The sequence below is a fragment of the Narcine bancroftii genome, chromosome 12 (genome assembly GCF_036971445.1).
Source record: "Narcine bancroftii isolate sNarBan1 chromosome 12, sNarBan1.hap1, whole genome shotgun sequence".
Classification (NCBI taxonomy): Eukaryota; Metazoa; Chordata; class Chondrichthyes; order Torpediniformes; family Narcinidae; genus Narcine; species Narcine bancroftii.
Window position 1 is genome coordinate 95,995,269 of NC_091480.1, and position 18,870 is coordinate 96,014,138.

The 18,870-nt window shown below is 43.4% G+C and overlaps 2 protein-coding genes across 3 annotated transcripts in view; both read right to left on the bottom strand.

Moving 5' to 3' along the window:
• LOC138746697 (supervillin-like) overlaps positions 1–11,184 on the bottom strand; it is a 209,926-nt gene extending 198,742 nt beyond the window's left edge. Inside the window, exon 1 of the mRNA XM_069905006.1 lies at positions 9,139–11,184. The gene's annotated coding sequence lies outside the window, so the exon portion shown is untranslated. The remainder of the gene's footprint in view (positions 1–9,138) is intronic.
• Positions 11,185–11,785: 601 nt separating this feature from the next.
• The window catches only part of LOC138746699 (formin-like protein 1), a 167,742-nt gene continuing 160,657 nt past the window's right edge, over positions 11,786–18,870 (bottom strand). The window contains exon 27 of one of the 2 annotated variants that reach the window (XM_069905011.1): positions 11,786–17,555. In XM_069905011.1, the coding sequence (XP_069761112.1) occupies positions 17,452–17,555 (104 nt within the window). In that variant the 3' untranslated portion in view covers positions 11,786–17,451. The remainder of the gene's footprint in view (positions 17,556–18,870) is intronic. The other variant, XM_069905012.1, reaches the window with a different exon arrangement.

Consider the following 18,870-nt stretch of genomic DNA (forward strand, 5'->3'; position numbering starts at 1 on the left):
CATACAAACAATACATAATGCAGGACAAAGATGCAACTAAATAAATTAATAGATTTGGTTTATTAAATATGAGAGTCTCGGAGGGTGAGCGTGAGCAGTTCCTTTGGTCGTTCAGCATTCTCACTGCTCGTGGAAAGAAGCTGTTCCTCAGCCTGGTTCCTGTATCTCTTCCTTGATGGGAGTAGATGAAGGATGCTGTGCACAGGGAAGTAGGGACTCTTAATGATTTTGCATGCCCCCTTCAGAAAACAATTGTAGTAGATCACATCGATGCGGGGGGTGGAAGGAAGACCCCAGTGATCCTTTTTGCCACTCTTAAGGTCCTGTGGATCGACCTCCGATCCAATTCTCTGCACATCACACTGTGATGTAGCTGGCCAGGACGCTCTCGATAGAGCTCCTGTAGAAGGTTGACATGATGATGGCCGGTAGCCTTGCCCGCTTCAGTCTTCTCAGAAAGTGCAGTCGCTGTTGCACCTTCTTGAATAGTGAGATGTATGTCCATGAAAGGTCATTGTTAAGTGGACTCTAAGGAACGTGGTGCTCTCCACTACCAAGTTGTTGATGTGCAGTGGAATGTGGTTGTTCCTGGTCCTCCTGAAGTCCACAATCATCTCCTTCCTCTTGTTCACATTGTGACTCAGGTTGTTTCTTTCACATCATATCATGAGATTTTCCACCTCTTCTCTGCGGTGCGACTCGTCATTGTTGCTGATGAGGCTGACGACTGTTCGGTCATCTGCAAACTAGATGACACTGTTGGAGCCGGATCTGGTGATGCAGTCATGGGCCAGTAGCATGAACAGGAGCTGGGCTGAGCACACAGTCCCGAGGTGCACCTGTGTTCAGCATGGCAGTGCTCGATGTTCTGCTACCATCCGGGACAAAATTATTTTATCATTGGATAATTACACCAAGAAAATTTCATTTACATAACACCTTTTCTGATTTCATTCTGCAAAATGCTTTCCAGCCAACACTGATACATATTACGTCCTGGTCCATATTGTCGAAAATATAGCCTCCAATCTACACACAGGAATTAGTCAATTTCAACTTTCTTGAAAGAGGGGTAATGTCCACGACACAAAAGGCAGCTCCACTGTTCCTTAATGGTTCGATGGGTCTTTCAGTCCTCCTGACAAGGCAGCATCTTCTCCGAAAATATAGCCATGCGCCACATAATGTCCGGCCACATATACACCTGTGGTCCCATAAGGTTATAATAGATTATCCATTGCCTATTTCTGTATTTATGATGTACATTGAAAACTGAAATCAGTATGAGTTCATCATTTAATCGAAGCAAAGTAATTACCCAGTTACGTCTGCTGACATAATCAAACAATATGGTGTTCAAACATCCAAATCACATTACATCCTATTTCATAGAAGGTTTTGTGGATGTTAAGTGACACATGAACTGCTATGCCTCAGTTCACAGCAGAGCATTGATGCATAAGAGCACTCTTGATCCTTCCATCCAAACACTCATAGGTGCATAAAAACTCAGTGCTGGAGAAACCCAGCAGGCCAAACAGCATACTTTATGTAGTAGCAAAGATAAAGATACATCACCAACATTTCATGCTTGAGCCCTTCATCAAGCACGTTGTCAGCAGGTGCCCAAATGGGCTCTTGATCAAGAGCTCAAGCCCAAAACGTTGGTGATGTATCTTTATCTTTGCTACGTTAAGTCCACTGTTGCATTTTTAATTCAACCACGGTGTCTGCAGAGTTTTGTATTTTATTTCTTACTCATAGGTGTGTACCTGCTACACTTTTTAAAGATGTACATTTGGCCTGCCCTCTGCTGTGGATTGAACTGGACGTGGATCCCTGACAGATAAGGCAGCTCACTGACAGGAAAACATCTATGCACAATGCAATAAGGACCACTCACCCCTCCCAATTACACTGGTGCTCTCCTTTCTGGGAACCTGAGCAACAGGCAAAATAGTTGTGTAATGCAACGTGTCAGTATGGAGTCCATTCTCAGAAGCACGAAGAAACAAGAGAGCCCTGATTAATGTGGCCCACAGGACATAACACAGTCTGAACGGAAAGGTATCACAATGAATGTCGGGCAACTGTCAAGCATAAACTTTTAAACATTGATTATAACACTGGTACCTTGCACAGAGAGAATACAACAGGTTTGATTGTTCAGTTAATATTACAAAACAAAAGATCACATATCATGCTTCATCTAGAATCAAAACCACACTCAAAGCTTATTTTTTGAGGTGATCGTCCCTTTACCTATCACGTTGTTATGAGTTTGTCGCACGGCTGGTAATAATGGGATCACTTACAAGCAACACCAGCAGCTCATTCCACGCAGGACTCCAGAGACCAGGCCACGGCTCCCCAAGTACCCTGTGTCTGCTGCCTCAAACCATCACCCCCCTCCCCTCTGCTTCTTGGCCAGCCAGCCTTACCTGCTCTCCAAGGCTAACTGACCATGTAAGGACTGACCGGCACCCGACACCGGTGAATGCTAGTCAGAAATAGCTTTAATAGCTCAGTGTTAAGTCAAGGTCAGCTGATATAAATCTTCCTGCACAGATGGCCGATCTCATTGCTGCCCCCCCCCCCACCCACCCCGAAGCTCCCTCTATTTGCTACACGTGGAGTGCAATGGTATGTGCAGAGGGGAAAAGGCCAATTGACTTAATGGAGCTGCTTATGGTCGATATGCTTCCTTCCACCATCGAGTGACATGGCAGTTAATCTGCTGCCTCGCAACCTCTGTACGCTGATGTGCTCTGCAGGGAGTTTAGACATGCTCCCAGTCACCACATGGGCTCTCCCAGGTCCACCAGTCTCTCCCGACCTTTAAAGCCATATGTTAGGTTATCTGGCCTCTGGAGGTTATAGTTTATTATAAAAAAGAATCAAAGGAGAGTTGATGGACATCAGAGAGGGGAATAGGTTGCTGGACGATATGGAAAAGCAACAACTCTCAGTTCAAAAACAGTTTCTTTCCAGCAGCTATCAGGCTCTTGAAGCTCCTCTTGTTACACTAATCAGTGAGTGTTCCAACACCATTGCACTTTTGCAAATCACTCTTTTTTGTAGTACGATTACTGTGAATATTTATTATCTATCTATCTTGCGTATTTAATGTAATTTTTAATTCAATTAAGTTTACTAATTATAGTGTTTTCAACAATTATTTATCTGCAGCAAGTAAGAATTTTGGTGCATTGTAAGTCATCATCTTATCTTCGCTAAGGACCCATGTAGCACTGATGACATTGCTCTGTTGGCAGCCAAAATGGATGAAATCCATTGAATGGCCTCTGTCTGTATAGTAGTAAATACATCAGCAATCTTTCTCTCAGTCCACCAGTGTACCCTTTCATCCATTTATTCCTCACCTACTGGATACCTCATAAAAATCATCTGAAATGCATCCATGCAGTTTGTCTCCATAATTTCTCTAGAAGGAAGTTTCTAATTTGGACCAATCTCTGCATAATGAGGCTTCTGAATTCACTGGAAAGATGGGCAAGCCAATGTCACTGTCCTCTCCCAGGTCCACAGTCCCAGTATCGAGGCGTTAGTTGATGACATTGGGCAGGCCCTATCATTCACATGCCTGACATGACATTCCTAAATAGATACTCTTTTACAGGACGATGTTACCAAGTTGACAATGGTAAATGTATACATTTTATAACTGTAGACATACAGGATGGTAACAGGCCCTTTCAGCCCATGAGCTCATGCTGCCCAATTACACCCAATTGACCTACAACCCCGTGCATTTCCAAAGGTGGGAGGAAATTGGAGCACCTGGGGAAAACCCACGCAGACACGGGGAGATCATACAAACTCCTTACAGACAGCACAGGATTCAAACCCTGGTCCCGATTGTTGGGACTTTAACAGCATTATGCTAACTGCTAGGCTAATCATGCTGCCCCATATTTGAGGATAGGCTCTAAATCTTGCTGAATAAATCCAACATTCCCGTTGACTTTAGGGAACCTCTGACTCCTGATCACCAAAAGTTGAAAAGGATATTTGGGAGGGTATTAAAAACCTTGAGTTTGTGCATTCAGGAACACACAGAAGCTGTGGATGGAACAACTCACCTTATAAACTACCTGTCCACCTGCTTCATCAGACAGCATGTGATAGACCTTCACATTGACTTAATCAGCTACCTCTGATTTCACACAACAGGAGCATTTAGCAAATCGTCCTCAACCTCAAGGGCCTGCCCAAGTGAAAAAAGAATATAATTTAAGCAGACGGCCATGCTGAGAACTTGCAGGTGTTCAATTCTGTGGTGAAGGGATGAAATTAAGTAATTTTATTCACAGAGATGATCTCCGAGGAAGATTGGTTACTCATTATAGCACTGCAGAAAGCTGAGAATATCCCTAGCGAAGGTTGTTCGACCTAAAGCTGCTGGAGATACTGGAGAATTTTAATTGTGCTGGTAGTTTCAGCAGGTTTTTAAGATAGTGGACTGAGAAATGGGATAAAGAATGATCTCCGAGATGAAAGGATCCATTAAAGCTTTGAGGCGTAAAGGTATAAATTTAGCTTGTGGAATTGCAGCATCCATGGAGACAGCTGCCAAAAGTGGCTGAAAATTCTCTCTATTGTCAGCCACAAAATTAATCCCAGCCTTTTATCAAAGGTCAAATCCTATGATTTTGATCCAAAAACAGAGCAGTGTGCGACATTGAATCAAAATTCATTCTCAGGTCATGAAATTTGTTGTTTTGCAGCAGTTTTCACAGGTGAAAAAAAAAATCACTAATAATAAATGACATTAAAAAAATAAATCAATTAGTGCAAAAGAGAAAATGAGGTCGTGTCTGTGGTTCATTGTCCTTTCAGAAATCTGATGGTGGAGGGGAAGAAGCAGTTTCTGTACCGCTGGGAGTTTATCTTCAGGCTCCTGTACCTCCTTCATGACGGTAGCCGTGAGAAGAGGATATAATCTGGGTGGTGGGGGTCCTGGACGATAGAGGCTGCTTTGTTGAGACACCACCTCTTACAGATGTCCTTAATGGAGTGGAGACTAATGCCCATGTTGGCATTGGCCAAGTTCTCAACTCTCTGTAGCCGTTTCCAGTCCTGTGCATTGGCACCTCCATACCAGACAGTGAGGCAACCCGTCTGCAGGGTGTAGAGCGCGTCAAAACAACCAAAGACTTGTTAATCCAAACCAAGGCTTTTATTAACTAGAAGACTGGAGCATATCACAAGTCGGTCGACCAGTCCAGAATGACGTGGTCTGGCTAGGAGGAATCCTTTAAGACCTGCCAGTAGGCGTGGCTACGCTCTCAGCCAATCACAGTCATCCTATACACATAGGTGATAGAATCTGTACTATCGCACAGGGCACACTATGTCATACTCACGCTAGAAGACAGAACTCATGGCAGCAGCTTCTGGATACAAACATAAAACCACAATGGCACATTGTGATAGTACAGATTCTATCACCCATGTGTATATGTACAGATGGTCGTGTAGGATGACTGTGATTGGCTGAGAGCGTAGCCACACCTACTGGCAGGTCTTCAAGGATTGCTCCTAGCCAGACCAGGTCAATCTGGACTGGTCGACCTACATGTGATATGCTCCAGTCTTCTAGTTAATAAAAGCCTTGGTTTGGATTAACAAGTCTTTGGTTCTTTCGACACGCACTACACACACAAGTGTGATCCATTCATCTATTAAGGAAACTGGGAGAGAATCTTCATGATATCACAACTACTGCAAATGACTCCGAGTTCATTTGAGAGCATTCATGTGGTGATTTTACAGGATTTTAAGTTCACAGTGCATCTTGATGTTCATTCTCCAGCGGAGAGTGACACCGCTGCAGTTTGTTTCATCAGAAGGAAGGAAGCCTACCAGCAAATCATTCAGTCTCCAATCCTTAGCAAGAAGTATAACAGTGGTCAATGAAGATTTTGCTTCCTGAACACTTATGGGTGTATTTTATGGATTTTGGGCTGCTAATCACAAAAATCCCCTTAAAATGTTTCTATCACACACCATTTTTTAAGATACAACCTATTTTAATGATTTCCTGTTTTCTATTAAGTCTACCTCAGGCAGACAAAACCACAAAGTGCAACGTGTCATTGGAAATTCCTTTTCTGCATTCGCACTGGGACGTCTTCCCGGCTGATCTTGATGCAGTCAGTGAGGATCACGGTGAAAGGTTTCACTGGGACATTGCGACCATGGAAAAGCGGCCTATGATTCATTTCTGTCCTTGGCTTCCACCAACTGATGCTGCCATCCTCCCACATCCAAAAGACATGTGGTGTGTTGGGTTCAATGGAGATTGCAGATTGTCCCTGGTATGTAGATGAACGTGGAATTTGGGGGTAGTTGGTGAGAATGTGGGGAGAATAAAAATGGATTAGGGAGAATGGGTGGCTGTAGGTTGCATGGATTCAATGGGCTAAAGGCCCTGTTTCCATGCTGTATCTCTTGATGACCCTATAACTCTATTCATGGTCCTGTTCTTCTTTGGCTTGGCTTCGCGGACGAAGATTTATGGGGAGGGGGTAAATGTCCACGTCAGCTGCAGGCTCGTTTGTGGCTGACAAGTCCGATGCGGGACAGGCATACACGGTTGCAGCGGTTGCAGGGGAAAATTGGTGGGTTGGGGTTGGGTGTTGGGTTTTTCCTCCTTTGCCTTTTGTCAGTGAGGTGGGCTCTGCGGTCTTCTTCAAAGGAGGTTGCTGCCCGCCGAACTGTGAGGCGCCAAGATGCACGGTTTGAGGCGATATCAGCCCACTGGCAGTGGTCAATGTGGCAGGCACCAAGTAAAGCTCTTACAATATCTTCTCTTACAATCTCTGCGATATCCCCCTCATGTTTCATGCCATATCCCCTCCTATGGTCCATGCCATATCTCCTCTTTGCGATAGCCTCTCTTACGACCTCTGGGATATACCCCTTTGTGACCTCTGGGATATACCTCTTTGTGACCTCTGGGATATACCTCTTTGTGACCTCTGGGATATACCTCTTTGTGACCTCTGGGATATACCTCTTTGTGACCTCTGGGATATACCTCTTTGTGACCTCTGGGATATACCTCTTTGTGACCTCTGGGATATACCTCTTTGTGACCTCTGGGATATACCCCCTTACAGCCTCCACAATATATCCCCTTTAAACCTCTGTGATAACCTTGCCCTCAGTCTTGATGTTATGATCGAGCTACTGATTGATTTATTATCACTCTGGCCTGCCCTCACTCTGCGTCCACACCCAAGCTCCAGCAATAATCATGGGACACTGGCTAAGAACAAGAATGTGGGGATTCCATTGCTGACTGACATTGGAATTTATAACATCCCAAGGAGCAGTAAATGAATTCTTCAAGGCATTACAAAGTATTTACAACATCAACGAGCCATTTAATTGAACAAGGTCATTTCATTAGTGCCCTTGGTCTCTACATGACCCTTTCCCACTCTTTTCAATTTGAACCTGCCCTTCTGTTTCTAACCCTTTCTCCCTTACATGCTTTCTCCCAAAGCATCTGTTTTATTCACCTCATTTACTCCCGTGGGAGTGAATTTCACACTTCTTCTCTTATGGCACACATCTGTTCCACTGCTAAAATCCTCTTCTCTTTCACCTCTCCTGTCACAGCTCCCCAAATCACAGCATGCAGGTTTCCAGATATTCAGCCTCAATTATAAATCCTTCCAAAGGCTTGCATTATTTCACCTCTGCAACTTCCTCCAGTTACTTTTACCTAACAATCCCAAATTTAAAACTTGAGCCCTGTATCGCAGTTGAGGACACTTGCACGAGTTAGATTTGGTAGCAGTTTTACAGACTTTAAATAGTTGTGGCTGCATTCTTGGCCTGTTTTTAATTTTTGATGAGTGTATAATGTTGCTTGGATGTCCAATTGTCCCAGTGTGGAGTTCTATTGGTGTAAAAGGTCAAGGTATTTAATGGGTTCATTGTGGTGTATATCACATTATTGCAGAAAGTTGCACCTGTGTACAACATCTCAGCGTGCATTCCTAAGAAAAAAGATGGTTCACCAAAGCTATGATATTTGGTCTTGCAGAGATGTCAACATTTCATCTTGCTTCATGTCCTTGAAACTTTGAGAAGTGAAGGATGATGCGCAAAATGCATATTCTTCTGCATGCAGTCTGTGTAATCGTTAGATGCCACTGATGCCATCATAGAGTTTTTGATCCTATAGCACCTCACTCAACGTTGACATGCCAAACCAACCTACAGATGATGAAGTTCCAATGATGTTCATACTACAGATCCAACAACAGGAATGTGAATGACTAATTAATATGACATGGCCATGTTGTTAGCTGAAAGGTAAATGCAAGGGAGGAGGCAGGAGAACATCCTCAATTACCCAATATTCTCCTTCCAATAGAATCAATAGTCTTGGTGCATCTGCCTGATGGAGCAGGTGTGTCCTCAGTTTAACATTCAATTAGAATTCACCAATTCAAATGGCTCAGCATTTTGCCCGATTATACACCAGAGTGCCAGGCTCGATTTGGTGCTCGAATCTTGGAATGGAACTTAGTGAGTTTTCTTCAAGGGTTGAAAATACTGCTTTCCCTGAGTTCCTGGTGATCCAATTGGACATCTTATCAATCTCCGGGATATTGTTTGTTCTAAAGAGTGTTCATTTGTTCAAATAGGTGCTGAATTGTTTTTGAATCTAGCCATGCTGGCCCTCCCTATTCAATGTTGTGTCCGCTGGATGGTGCCTGAAAATAATCCAGTGTTAAATCAATCCTTTTGTACTTTATTATTGTGGCCTGCTGTGCTATGCACTCTCATTGGTACACTTGGCAAACTTCAATCAGGGTGGCACGGTTAGTGTAGCGGTTAGCGCAACGCTGTTACAACCTAGGTTCGAATCTGGCGCTGACTGCAAGGAGTTGATACATCCTCCATGTGGCTGCTTGGGTTTCCTCCAGTTTCCCCCCACCCTTCAAAATGTACTGGATTGCAGCTCAATTGGGTCTAATAGGGTGACAAGGGCTTGTGGGCCAAAAGGGCCTGTTACCGTGCTGTATGTCTAAATTGAAATTTAAATTTGTTGGAGGAAAACATCATGATAAATCAACACCAGTGCTAGGAACTCACCTGAAACTTATTGACCAAGTGCCATGTTCATGAAATCTGAAGAGAAGTTCAGTCCTTTGTCATTGATTTATGATGTCTTCAGAAGACAAAATACATATCCAAAGAGGTTGAATTTATCTAAAAAAAAAGGAAATGGAATATTTAATCAGTGAACTCTTGGTGGAAGCTGATGGTCTGTGAAACTCTTGTGTGCTTTAAGAAGAAGCAGATCACATGATTCTATTGCTCACTGTTCAAAGTTCAGATCTGATGACAGTACACACACAACCGAGAGATTCTTCAGTCCTGCAGGCCAGGTACAATTTCTACTTTTGGGTCGTGCAAAAAAACGATGGGGTTACAACATCAGCACACACATAAATACAGACTTGATACTCAACTCCAAAAATAAAATATACTTTTATATTTTAAATATATTCACAGAAACAGAGAGCACTAGAAACATTCTGACCTGAAATATCAACTCTGTTTCTCTTTTCACAGATGTTGGCTGACCCGTCAGATATTTTCTGCATCTTTTGTTTTATTCCAGTTTCCCAGCATCTGCAGTGTTTTATTTATTTATTATGCTGCTTCTCCATTCAGGTAGTTTAGCAGTGGGATTGAATGATCTTTTTGAAGAAACAACCTGTGGTATAAACCCAAAGTATCCAGTACTTTGGGGTGGTAGATAGCTTCCTTAACTTCCTCTGTATGTTCCGGCCAGTTAAAGAAGTAATTCTTTTACTTACAGTTCAAGTGTTTCCATAGCTTACTTTGCTATGAACTCCATGATTCATCCTCATGCTGTGTAATACAGACCAGCCTGATCTATGGAGAGATCATGCCCCTTTACCATTGAGAGTTTGTGATCCATAATGTGATTCAGTGAGGTGCTTCTCACAACTTCCAGATTGAATGTACCCTTGAAAGTTGTGGACAATATTTCATTTCACTGAGGCCAGTTAATAACCAAGCACTGGCGTGAAATTGTAATACCGTCAAGAGGTCCCTAAGTTCCAGCCCTTCAGTAAAATCACAATAATCCACTCTCCAAACATTTGAAAATCCATTTCTTCAGCCCAAGGCTTCATCCTTCTAACATGCCATAGCCTCAGTCACCACACGGCTTTATAAAGCACTGGTTCCCTGATCTCTACGCTGTCCTCTAACTCAAAGGTCGCAGACCTCAGTATAGTTGGCCCACCCCTGATACTGTAACTCCTCCCCCTCAGGATTCCTAATAAAGGCGGCACTGCCCAATCCCCTCCTGCAGTACTGCCTTGGAATCAGGCCAACAGCATGTAAGCTATGCCTGTAAGTTTATAGCAGTTAAATTGTACCACCATCAATTAGACCCGACAGACCCTCAAGTCGAGATTAACAGACTTTAATCATGGGTTCAGTGGCAGGGGGTCCACACAGACTGCAGGCAACTTCCAGTCGGGGGACCCGCATGGACTGCTGGAGACTGGCTCATGGGAACCAGGGAATCAAGAGGGTGCTGAGGGAAGTAAGGGCTCTCGAAGGGCCTTGGGTGCTGAAGGCTTCCCTTCCTGGTCGCTTTGGAGGTTGGGCCTTCGATGGATCGAACAGGAGTCTGCAGAGGCGTTGGGAGGGTTGGAGGTGAATCCACGGACATCCGCGCTCAAGGTGAATCCACGGATACCCTTGTTGGAGGTGAATCCGCGGATACCCTTGTTGGAGGTGAATCCACGGACATCCGCGCTCAAGGTGAATCCACGGATACCCTTGTTGGAGGTGAATCCGCGGATACCCTTGTTGGAGGTGAATCTACGGACACTCCGTGACTCTGAGGAGATGCTCTTTTGCCTTTCTTTCTTTCTTGCTTACTATAAGGGGCACCGGGCAACTCTTTGGGGTAGATTTTCTACTTATTAGTATGTCAAAGTGTACCCTTAGTCAATGTAGGAGTACTGAGGAATGTACGAAATCTGTTACGCTTTCTTCGAAAAACGTTTGTTGGAAATTCTATTGCCTCCACATGTAGTTTGAATATCAATCGTGTCTGCTATAAAATATTGTTGCAGAAGTTCTTCGAGACAGTGTCCAAGGTCCAACCATCTTCAACTCCTCACCTTCCTAGAGTGATCAGAAGAAGGGACCCTTGATGACAATCATTACGTGCTCAAAGGCAAAAAGAGAAGGGTCTCAAATGGTGGCCAAATCCATGAAGTTAAAAATTGAACCACGTTCATTTCTTTTTGCAGCTCCAGAGGCCATGTGTCCATGCAAAAAGACCAGGACTGCATTTGATAGCAAATAACTGTGAGGTAGACCATTTTCTTATCTAACTAGAGTGAGATGAAGCATCTTTCCCTTGAGATTCAATGGCATTATCATTGAAGAGTCTAAATTTTAAAAAGAATTTAAAATTTAAATTTTCACGTTAAAAAAGCTCTATGGTCCATGAAAGAAGAGATGGGAGATGAAACTGGATTGGAAAAAGTTGCGCTCTGCAAAAACTGGCAGGTACGAGGTGAACATTTCTGCATCTTACTTTCCAATCACTTTTCAAATAAAATTTATCAACAGAATAAAAGATTATTTGTGATCTGATGCTTTCAAAAATGAAGTAAAAAATAAATATTTTGCATTCATTAAAACCTTAGTGATGACCCCTTCCATCCCAGCTACCACACAAAGCTTTTTTGAAACTCAGATATTTATTAGTGCATAAAAAAATTCAATTTTTATAATCTCTGAAATATAATGAATGCATTTTTACAAGCACTTTGTTTATTCGGTTTACACTTTGGGATTGCAGTCAGGCTTGGGCACATGGGGAATCTATTCAGAATGAGGAGTGCAAGCAGGTCCCTGCTTAATCATGGTTTTCGAGAGTGCAGATTGACAGTAGGTGTGATCAAATTCCGAAAGCTATTCCAGTCTACGTGGAGTTAAACAAGAAAGTTAGCAGATGCTGGGGTCAAGTGCAATCCACAAAAGTGCTGGAGACACTCAGCAGGTCATGCAGCCTCCACTGGAAGTGGAAGGCAGTCAATGTTTCGGGCCTGGGCATCAGATCTGACGAAGGGCTCAGGCCCAAAATGCTGTGGTGTGACCAGCTGAATCTCTCCAGCACTTTTGTGGATTGCATTCCGGTTGACATGCTGGATGACAGGTTGGCCAACTGGGTCACATGGTACATGACGAGTCCATCTTTTTGCCTCAGAATTCGGTCACTGGATTTGCTTAATCTACCCTCATTTATAAATACATCTCAAACTCATTACCCACCACAGAGAGGGATCACGTCTCTAGCTAAATTATCCACGCAATGTGCTCTTTTCTTCCCAGAGTTAAAACAATGTAGGCCCCATGATTTTCATAACAATCTTTAAATACAGCATTTTTTTGTATTGCTTGGCTACTGTCCTTGCTTTATTAGACAACATGAAGTTCCAATTGTGGCATTTTTAAAAAAAATACTTTTGTATACTACTGCAGCAAGAGTTCTGGGGTAAGTAAATGAAAATACATTTCTCATCATTAGACTGTCCATCTGGTGTTAAACTAATCACCAACACTGGGGAGCAAGGTGCAAAACAAACTCTCCTCTTCATTCTCCTAGGTGTCTGTTAGCCTTTATTATTCTAGGTTTCTCCCTCTCTCCACTGTGACATTTGCACTGTTATTTTATTTCCATTACCTTCTGTGCTTGTTCCTTAAACTGAAAAGGCAATCATGCAAGACTGGGCTCCTGACCTAGACCTGACTTGATCAGCACTGGGGCTCCAGCACAGTGGGTCCGATTCCGTGTGTCCTGAACAGTGAGCTCTGCAAGCTCAGCAATCGCTTGGTCACCAGTCGGGAAGGCGACGTCCAAAATACCCACTTACTGGGCCGCGTGGGCCTTCTTCATTACTTTCAGGTTTTCTTGGACCATTTCGTTCCACAACTGTACCTTGGACAGATTGTTGGTCTGACCAGAGTGGCATGTGGAAACACCTATTCTTTCAGAAATGCAATGGCAATGGTTTCTCTTCCTACTGATGTTCCAGTGTTTTCTGAACTTCCAGAATATTTATTTACTGTTTCCAAGTTCTTTTTCCTCATTGATAAAGGAGAAACCATAAATACCAGCTTATTTTAATGTCACCAGAAGGTGATCAGTTCATTATTCCCCAGTTCTCTGGACACTGCAGACACGGAACAGCACAAGATAGATAGGCATCAATATGGTCTCTCCCCAGAGGTTTCCTCTCTCAGCTGTTAGACTGTGTTTAATACCAGTTGCACCGTCATTGACTCACCACGACCTCATCCATGGTCCTTTGCCTGCTCCACACCCACACTTAGCAACCTTCAACATAACGAGGTGTCCCATGGCAGCTCAGATGTGTACCACCAGCCCAAATCGGACACCACTTCAGCTTAAATCAGACATTTTTTTTGCAGTGACTCAAATCCACCGTATGGACAATTCCCATCGGTCTCAGTATCACATCAAGTAGATGGACATATCCTCCATGTGCCACAAAGCTCTGACAGTAAGTCAAATGAAATACAAAATAACTCTGGATTTGATGGCCCTCCTCTAATTACATTGAGCATGGATGTGTTGACATGAATGACATTGAAACAAATGATAAATTAAAAGAGAGTGGAATGAGAAAAAGCTTTACACATCCATCATGAATGCAGTTACTGCTGCAAGGAATAATTCTGTGAACACCATCAGTAATAAAAAATAAAAAAATAATACAGTTCATATAGAGATATAAAAACAAATGGTAATTTATGGCAGGTGCTGACTTTGGAGATCAGGGACTGAGTGATCATTAAAGCGATGTGTTCAGCTTCATCACTCCTCTAAAGCAACTGGGTTCTGTTTCCGACTGAGTGCCCAGAAGGTCCACCATGACTTCATTAGCTTTAACTGAGGAGAAAAGCTCTGAAATTTGGATGGAATTCTCTTCATCACCTAAGTAACTCTAACCTGAATAGTTTGAGGGAAATGGTTGCAGCCTGCTGAGGGGCTAATGAAATGTGCAGTGAAGGGGCCCTTTTAGCCCACCCATGTTAACTGCGAGGCCCATCCACCCTTGTCTTATTTCCCTGCACAAGGCCTGTATTCCCTTCTGCATTTCCTTCCTATACACCTGTCCCAACACCTTTTAGCTGTTGGAAGTTTATCTGCCTCCACTAACTTTGGAAAAAGTTACCCTGCAGATCTCCTTTAAATTTCTCCCCTCTCACCTTAAACCTGTGCCTTATAGTCCTAGACTCCCCTGATCTAGGGGATAAAAGATTCATTTTATCCTATCTACACTCCTCATAATTGTGTAAACCTCTAAAGTCACCCTCAGACTCCTACATATCAGTTTAATTGGAAGCTTATGGAGTGGTAAAGGTTAACAATCAGTGGCAATCAGGCCCTAAAGCCCATCAAGTCCTTGCTGAATATCCATATACTGTACCTTCATCCCATTTTATTCTCTCAACTTCCCCATCAACTGCCCACGATCCTACCGTTCACCTACACACTAGATGTTCAGTGGCCAGTTACTTACTGATTAGCACATCTCTGGGACGTGGAAAGGAGGAAAGTAGAACACCCAGAAGGAACTCTTGTGGTTACAGGGCCATCATGCAGATTCCACATGGACAGCATCAGGGGCTTGGATGGAACCTGAGTCTCTAGTGCTTAGAGGCAACGCCACGACAAGGTGCTCCGCACCGCCTGCTACCTTTTCCAGTCCTGGAACTCTGCAAAAGTCCTTGTTTAAATGCACTAATTGAGTACAAATCAGTCCCAGGTGTTTAGAAGACCAATTAAAATATGCCAAATGGAAATCAGGTGCCATAAATCTCAAACAAAAGCACAAAATGCTGCAAACACTAAGCAGGTCAGCCAGCATCTGTGGAAACAGAAAGAGTGTCTGTGTTTCAGAAGGCAAAGAGTCTTCGGCCTGAATCGTTGACTCTATTTTTGCCTGACGTGTGGAAAAGTTTCAGCGTCATCTGCTTTGGTGACAACATTCTTCTGAATCTTCTAACTGATGAGAGAAATGAGGAAGTAAACCAAGTAAACTGCCAGAACAACAATCCTGTCCCTCAATACCAAGGAGTTTAACATAGACTTTAGGAAGGGGAAGACGAGGGACCATCGTTTATTGGCAGTGGTGAAGAGGGTTAGTACCATCAAGTTCCTAGGTGTCCACATTTGAGAGAATCTCTCCTGGACCCAGCACGTTGAGGCAATCATGAAAAAGGCACACTAACGCCTCCGCTTCCCAAGTCTGAGGAGCGTTGGCACATCGCTGAGTATTCCACTGAACTTCCACAGGTGTACTGACTGATCCTATCACAGTCTGGTTTGGAAACTCAACTTCCCAGGAACGCAGAAAACCTTGCCAAATGCCTAATGGGCACCAACCTCCTGTTCATCAAGATCATCGACACGAGGCACTGCCTCAATAAGGCAGCCAGCATCATAAAAGATGCCCATCATCGTGGTCACAACATTGTCTCACTGTGCCCTTCAGGCAGAAGGTATAGAAGCCTGAAGTCCAGCATCTCCTGGTACAAGAACAGTTTTTAAAAAAAAAAATCCAAGAGCTAACAGGCTCTTGAACCTCCCTGCACCACTCTAACCCTAACCATAAACTATCCCAGGACTACCAAAAGATTTGTTTGCACAACTGAAATTGCACTTTTTCTTGCATTAATTGCTACTGTGAATACAATATTAATTTATCTCTTTTTCTGTCCTGCATTTGTGATTTTTTTTTTGCTTTTGTAGTTGATGTATCTACATATCTGTTTGGTTGAGCAAGAAAGAATTTTGGTGCATTCTTACGCTGTACTGACGTTTATGACAATAAACTCACACTGCACGTTGAGTGACTCAGTGCTGCTCCCTGGTGGTGATGCCAAACATAAAGGTTGCATGACAGCAGAGATATCCATAAACAAGGTGGCAATTCGGCCCCTCATTACTGATCCACCATTCAATAAGATCATGTTTCAACATTTCCCACAGTGCCACTATCCTGGTCCATCCTTCATCTGAGCCTCCACAGCTTTCTATAGATTTACTTTCCTCCTGATGAAGAAATCCCTGAATGACTGAGTCTGTATTTTTAATTTGAGTTTACTGGTTTCAGACAGCCCAATCTGGGGAAACGTTAAACCCTACTGAATCTCATTACCCTTTTCCTAAAAAAAAGTTAAGATTAATTTTAAATGTGAAATGAACAAGTCTTTTTCTCCAAGATGTACAGATCCATCTAGATGGAAGGTTATTACAGCGCCAGTGACCTGGGTTTGAATCGGCGTTCTCCCTGAGCCCGCGCGCGCTTCCTCCGGGTGCTCCAGTTTTCTCCCACCCTTCAAAATGTACCAGATTTATTGGTCAATTGAGTGGCCCATGGGCTGAAAGAGCCTGTTACCATGTTGCATGTCCAAATTTAAAAAAAAATAATTGACCATCAAAATTATTAGCATTGCCTTTCTCCAGATACTGAAGTTGAGTGGGGTATGATGACCTGCCCCAACACATTCCAAACCTTCAGTTATTCTTTGGATGAAGTATTTCATGGTAGACTTCCAAGACCTCACAACAGATACAGCTTCAGCTCTTATGAAATCCAATTATTCATAGTATGGAAGGATTTTGGAAAAAGACCTGACACAATTGGTTTATTTTATGATTATTAGCGGAGCCAAAGACAGTTTCAGTCTCTCTCAACAACTGCAGCACTATTGAGAAATTAGGGTTTTCAATATAACTGTGATAAAGATGTCCACATCGTTTTGCCACAGACTCCTATTGATCCCCTATTCTGAATTTAGACCCCTTTGATTGTCTGCATTGGGGAAAATACTCCTGAAATTTTCCAAGTATTATTTATTTTCTGTCGTTCTAGCCTTAAATGCAGAATATGCAAAGAATAGTGGCAAAAGCAGTGTAGTTATGTAGATTACACCAGCTAACCAACTGACAGTTCCAGTTCGGTCATTAACCAGGAAACCCCTGTGGACCATTCAGCAATGTTGCCAAGGAAGGGTTGGGGTGAGGCTCGTCACTGAAGAGAAATAGTCATCACATCTTCTCTTCCACTTTCCCATTCTTACAAGAGTCCTCAGGACTTGATTAGTTTTGCATCATTTGTCCTCCTCCCAGGGCCCCCAGAGACAGCTCATCGGTTAACTACCTAACTTAAGCAATTGTATCCTACTGTACTAGCAAAAGTGATGCCTCATGAAGTTGGAATTTCAGTGCAGTACACGGTGAAAGGGCTGCACATTTGTCTCTAGTGTCCATTTGTTCTTCCCAACCCTCTCCCCAACAGGTCAGACAACTGGTTATAATGAGACTTCTCCAGATATGTGAAGATTCTGCTCGTCCATTCTCTTCCGAACGCTTCTCCTCATGGCGTCTGCTCGTCTGTATGGCTGGTTGCGTAGGTCTGGAATGGAAAAGATACGCTTAGCATGAGCCCAAATGTAGAACGATAAGTGATCTCGAGCAACTTCAGTCTAGGGATTAGATGAAAATGAATAATTTTCTTTAAATGAGATTTAATACGGAAATTTTTAGTTGGCAAAATCTACTAAACTGGGGTCATCACTAATTGGCTGTTTAGTTGATTGAGTTAATGTTCATTGAATTAGATCAGTGCTTTTCTGAATTTCTCTTTTCACTCACATTCCACCTTAAGTAATCCAAAGGCCATAAATGCTCTATGATTAGTAAGGTGGGATGTGAGTGGGGGAAAAAAGTTTGAGAACCAATTGTTACTGAAATATTTTGCTTGAGAAAAATGGTCATTGGCCCATTTCCTTTGGAGTTAAGAAACCATGCACATAACGAGTCAATTAGGGATGATTAAAACAGTGTTTGCAAACTTCTTTCCACCCACTTCTTCCTTCTTCTTTGGCTTGGCTTTGCGGACGAAGATTTATGGAGGGGGTAAATGTCCACGTCAGCTGCAGGCTCGTTTGTGGCTGACAAGTCCGATGCGGGACAGGCAGACACGGTTGCAGCGGTTGCAGGGGAAAATTGGTTGGTTGGGGTTGGGTGTTGGGTTTTTCCTCCTTTGCCTTTTGTCAGTGAGGTGGGCTCTGCGGTCTTCACCCACTTACCACCTTAAGTAATCCCTTACTAATCACAGAGCACCTATGGGATGGGGAAGCTTTGAAAATTTGAAACCACTTTCAATGCTCCTCTGCAGGGTCCTACTGCTTGGCCATCCTGCCCAATGGCCCCGTAAAGGTTTAAACTGCCTGTAGAATGAGGCTAGTGATTTGTCTTTTTTGCTTTGAGGAACCCACAGTGGTCCGTGCCCGAGAGGGCAGTGCCCATGCTCGGCAACTCAGTCCTCAAGAGTCGCGGGCTCTGGAGGAGCAGAGGAGACTGGTGCAGAGCACCACAGCGGGAGAAAACTAACCCCCCCCCACCGCTGAGAAGGAAAAATCTTGGAGAACCATATGGGGTAGGAGAACACAGCAGTAGACCAGCGAGGGGATCGGGGGCTGGAGGCGTCTCACCAGGCATTCAGGAGTGCCTCAGGGATCGGTGTTGGGTCCTCAGTTGTTTGTAGTTTATGTTGATGATTTGGATGAGGGGATTGTGAATAACATGAGCAAATTTGCAGATGACACTAAACTGGGTGGCGGTGTGGGGTGTGAGGAGGATGTAAGGAAAATGCAGAGGGACTTGGACAGGCTGGAGGAGTGGGCGACTAAATGGAAGATGAATTTCAATGTGAACAAATGTGAGGT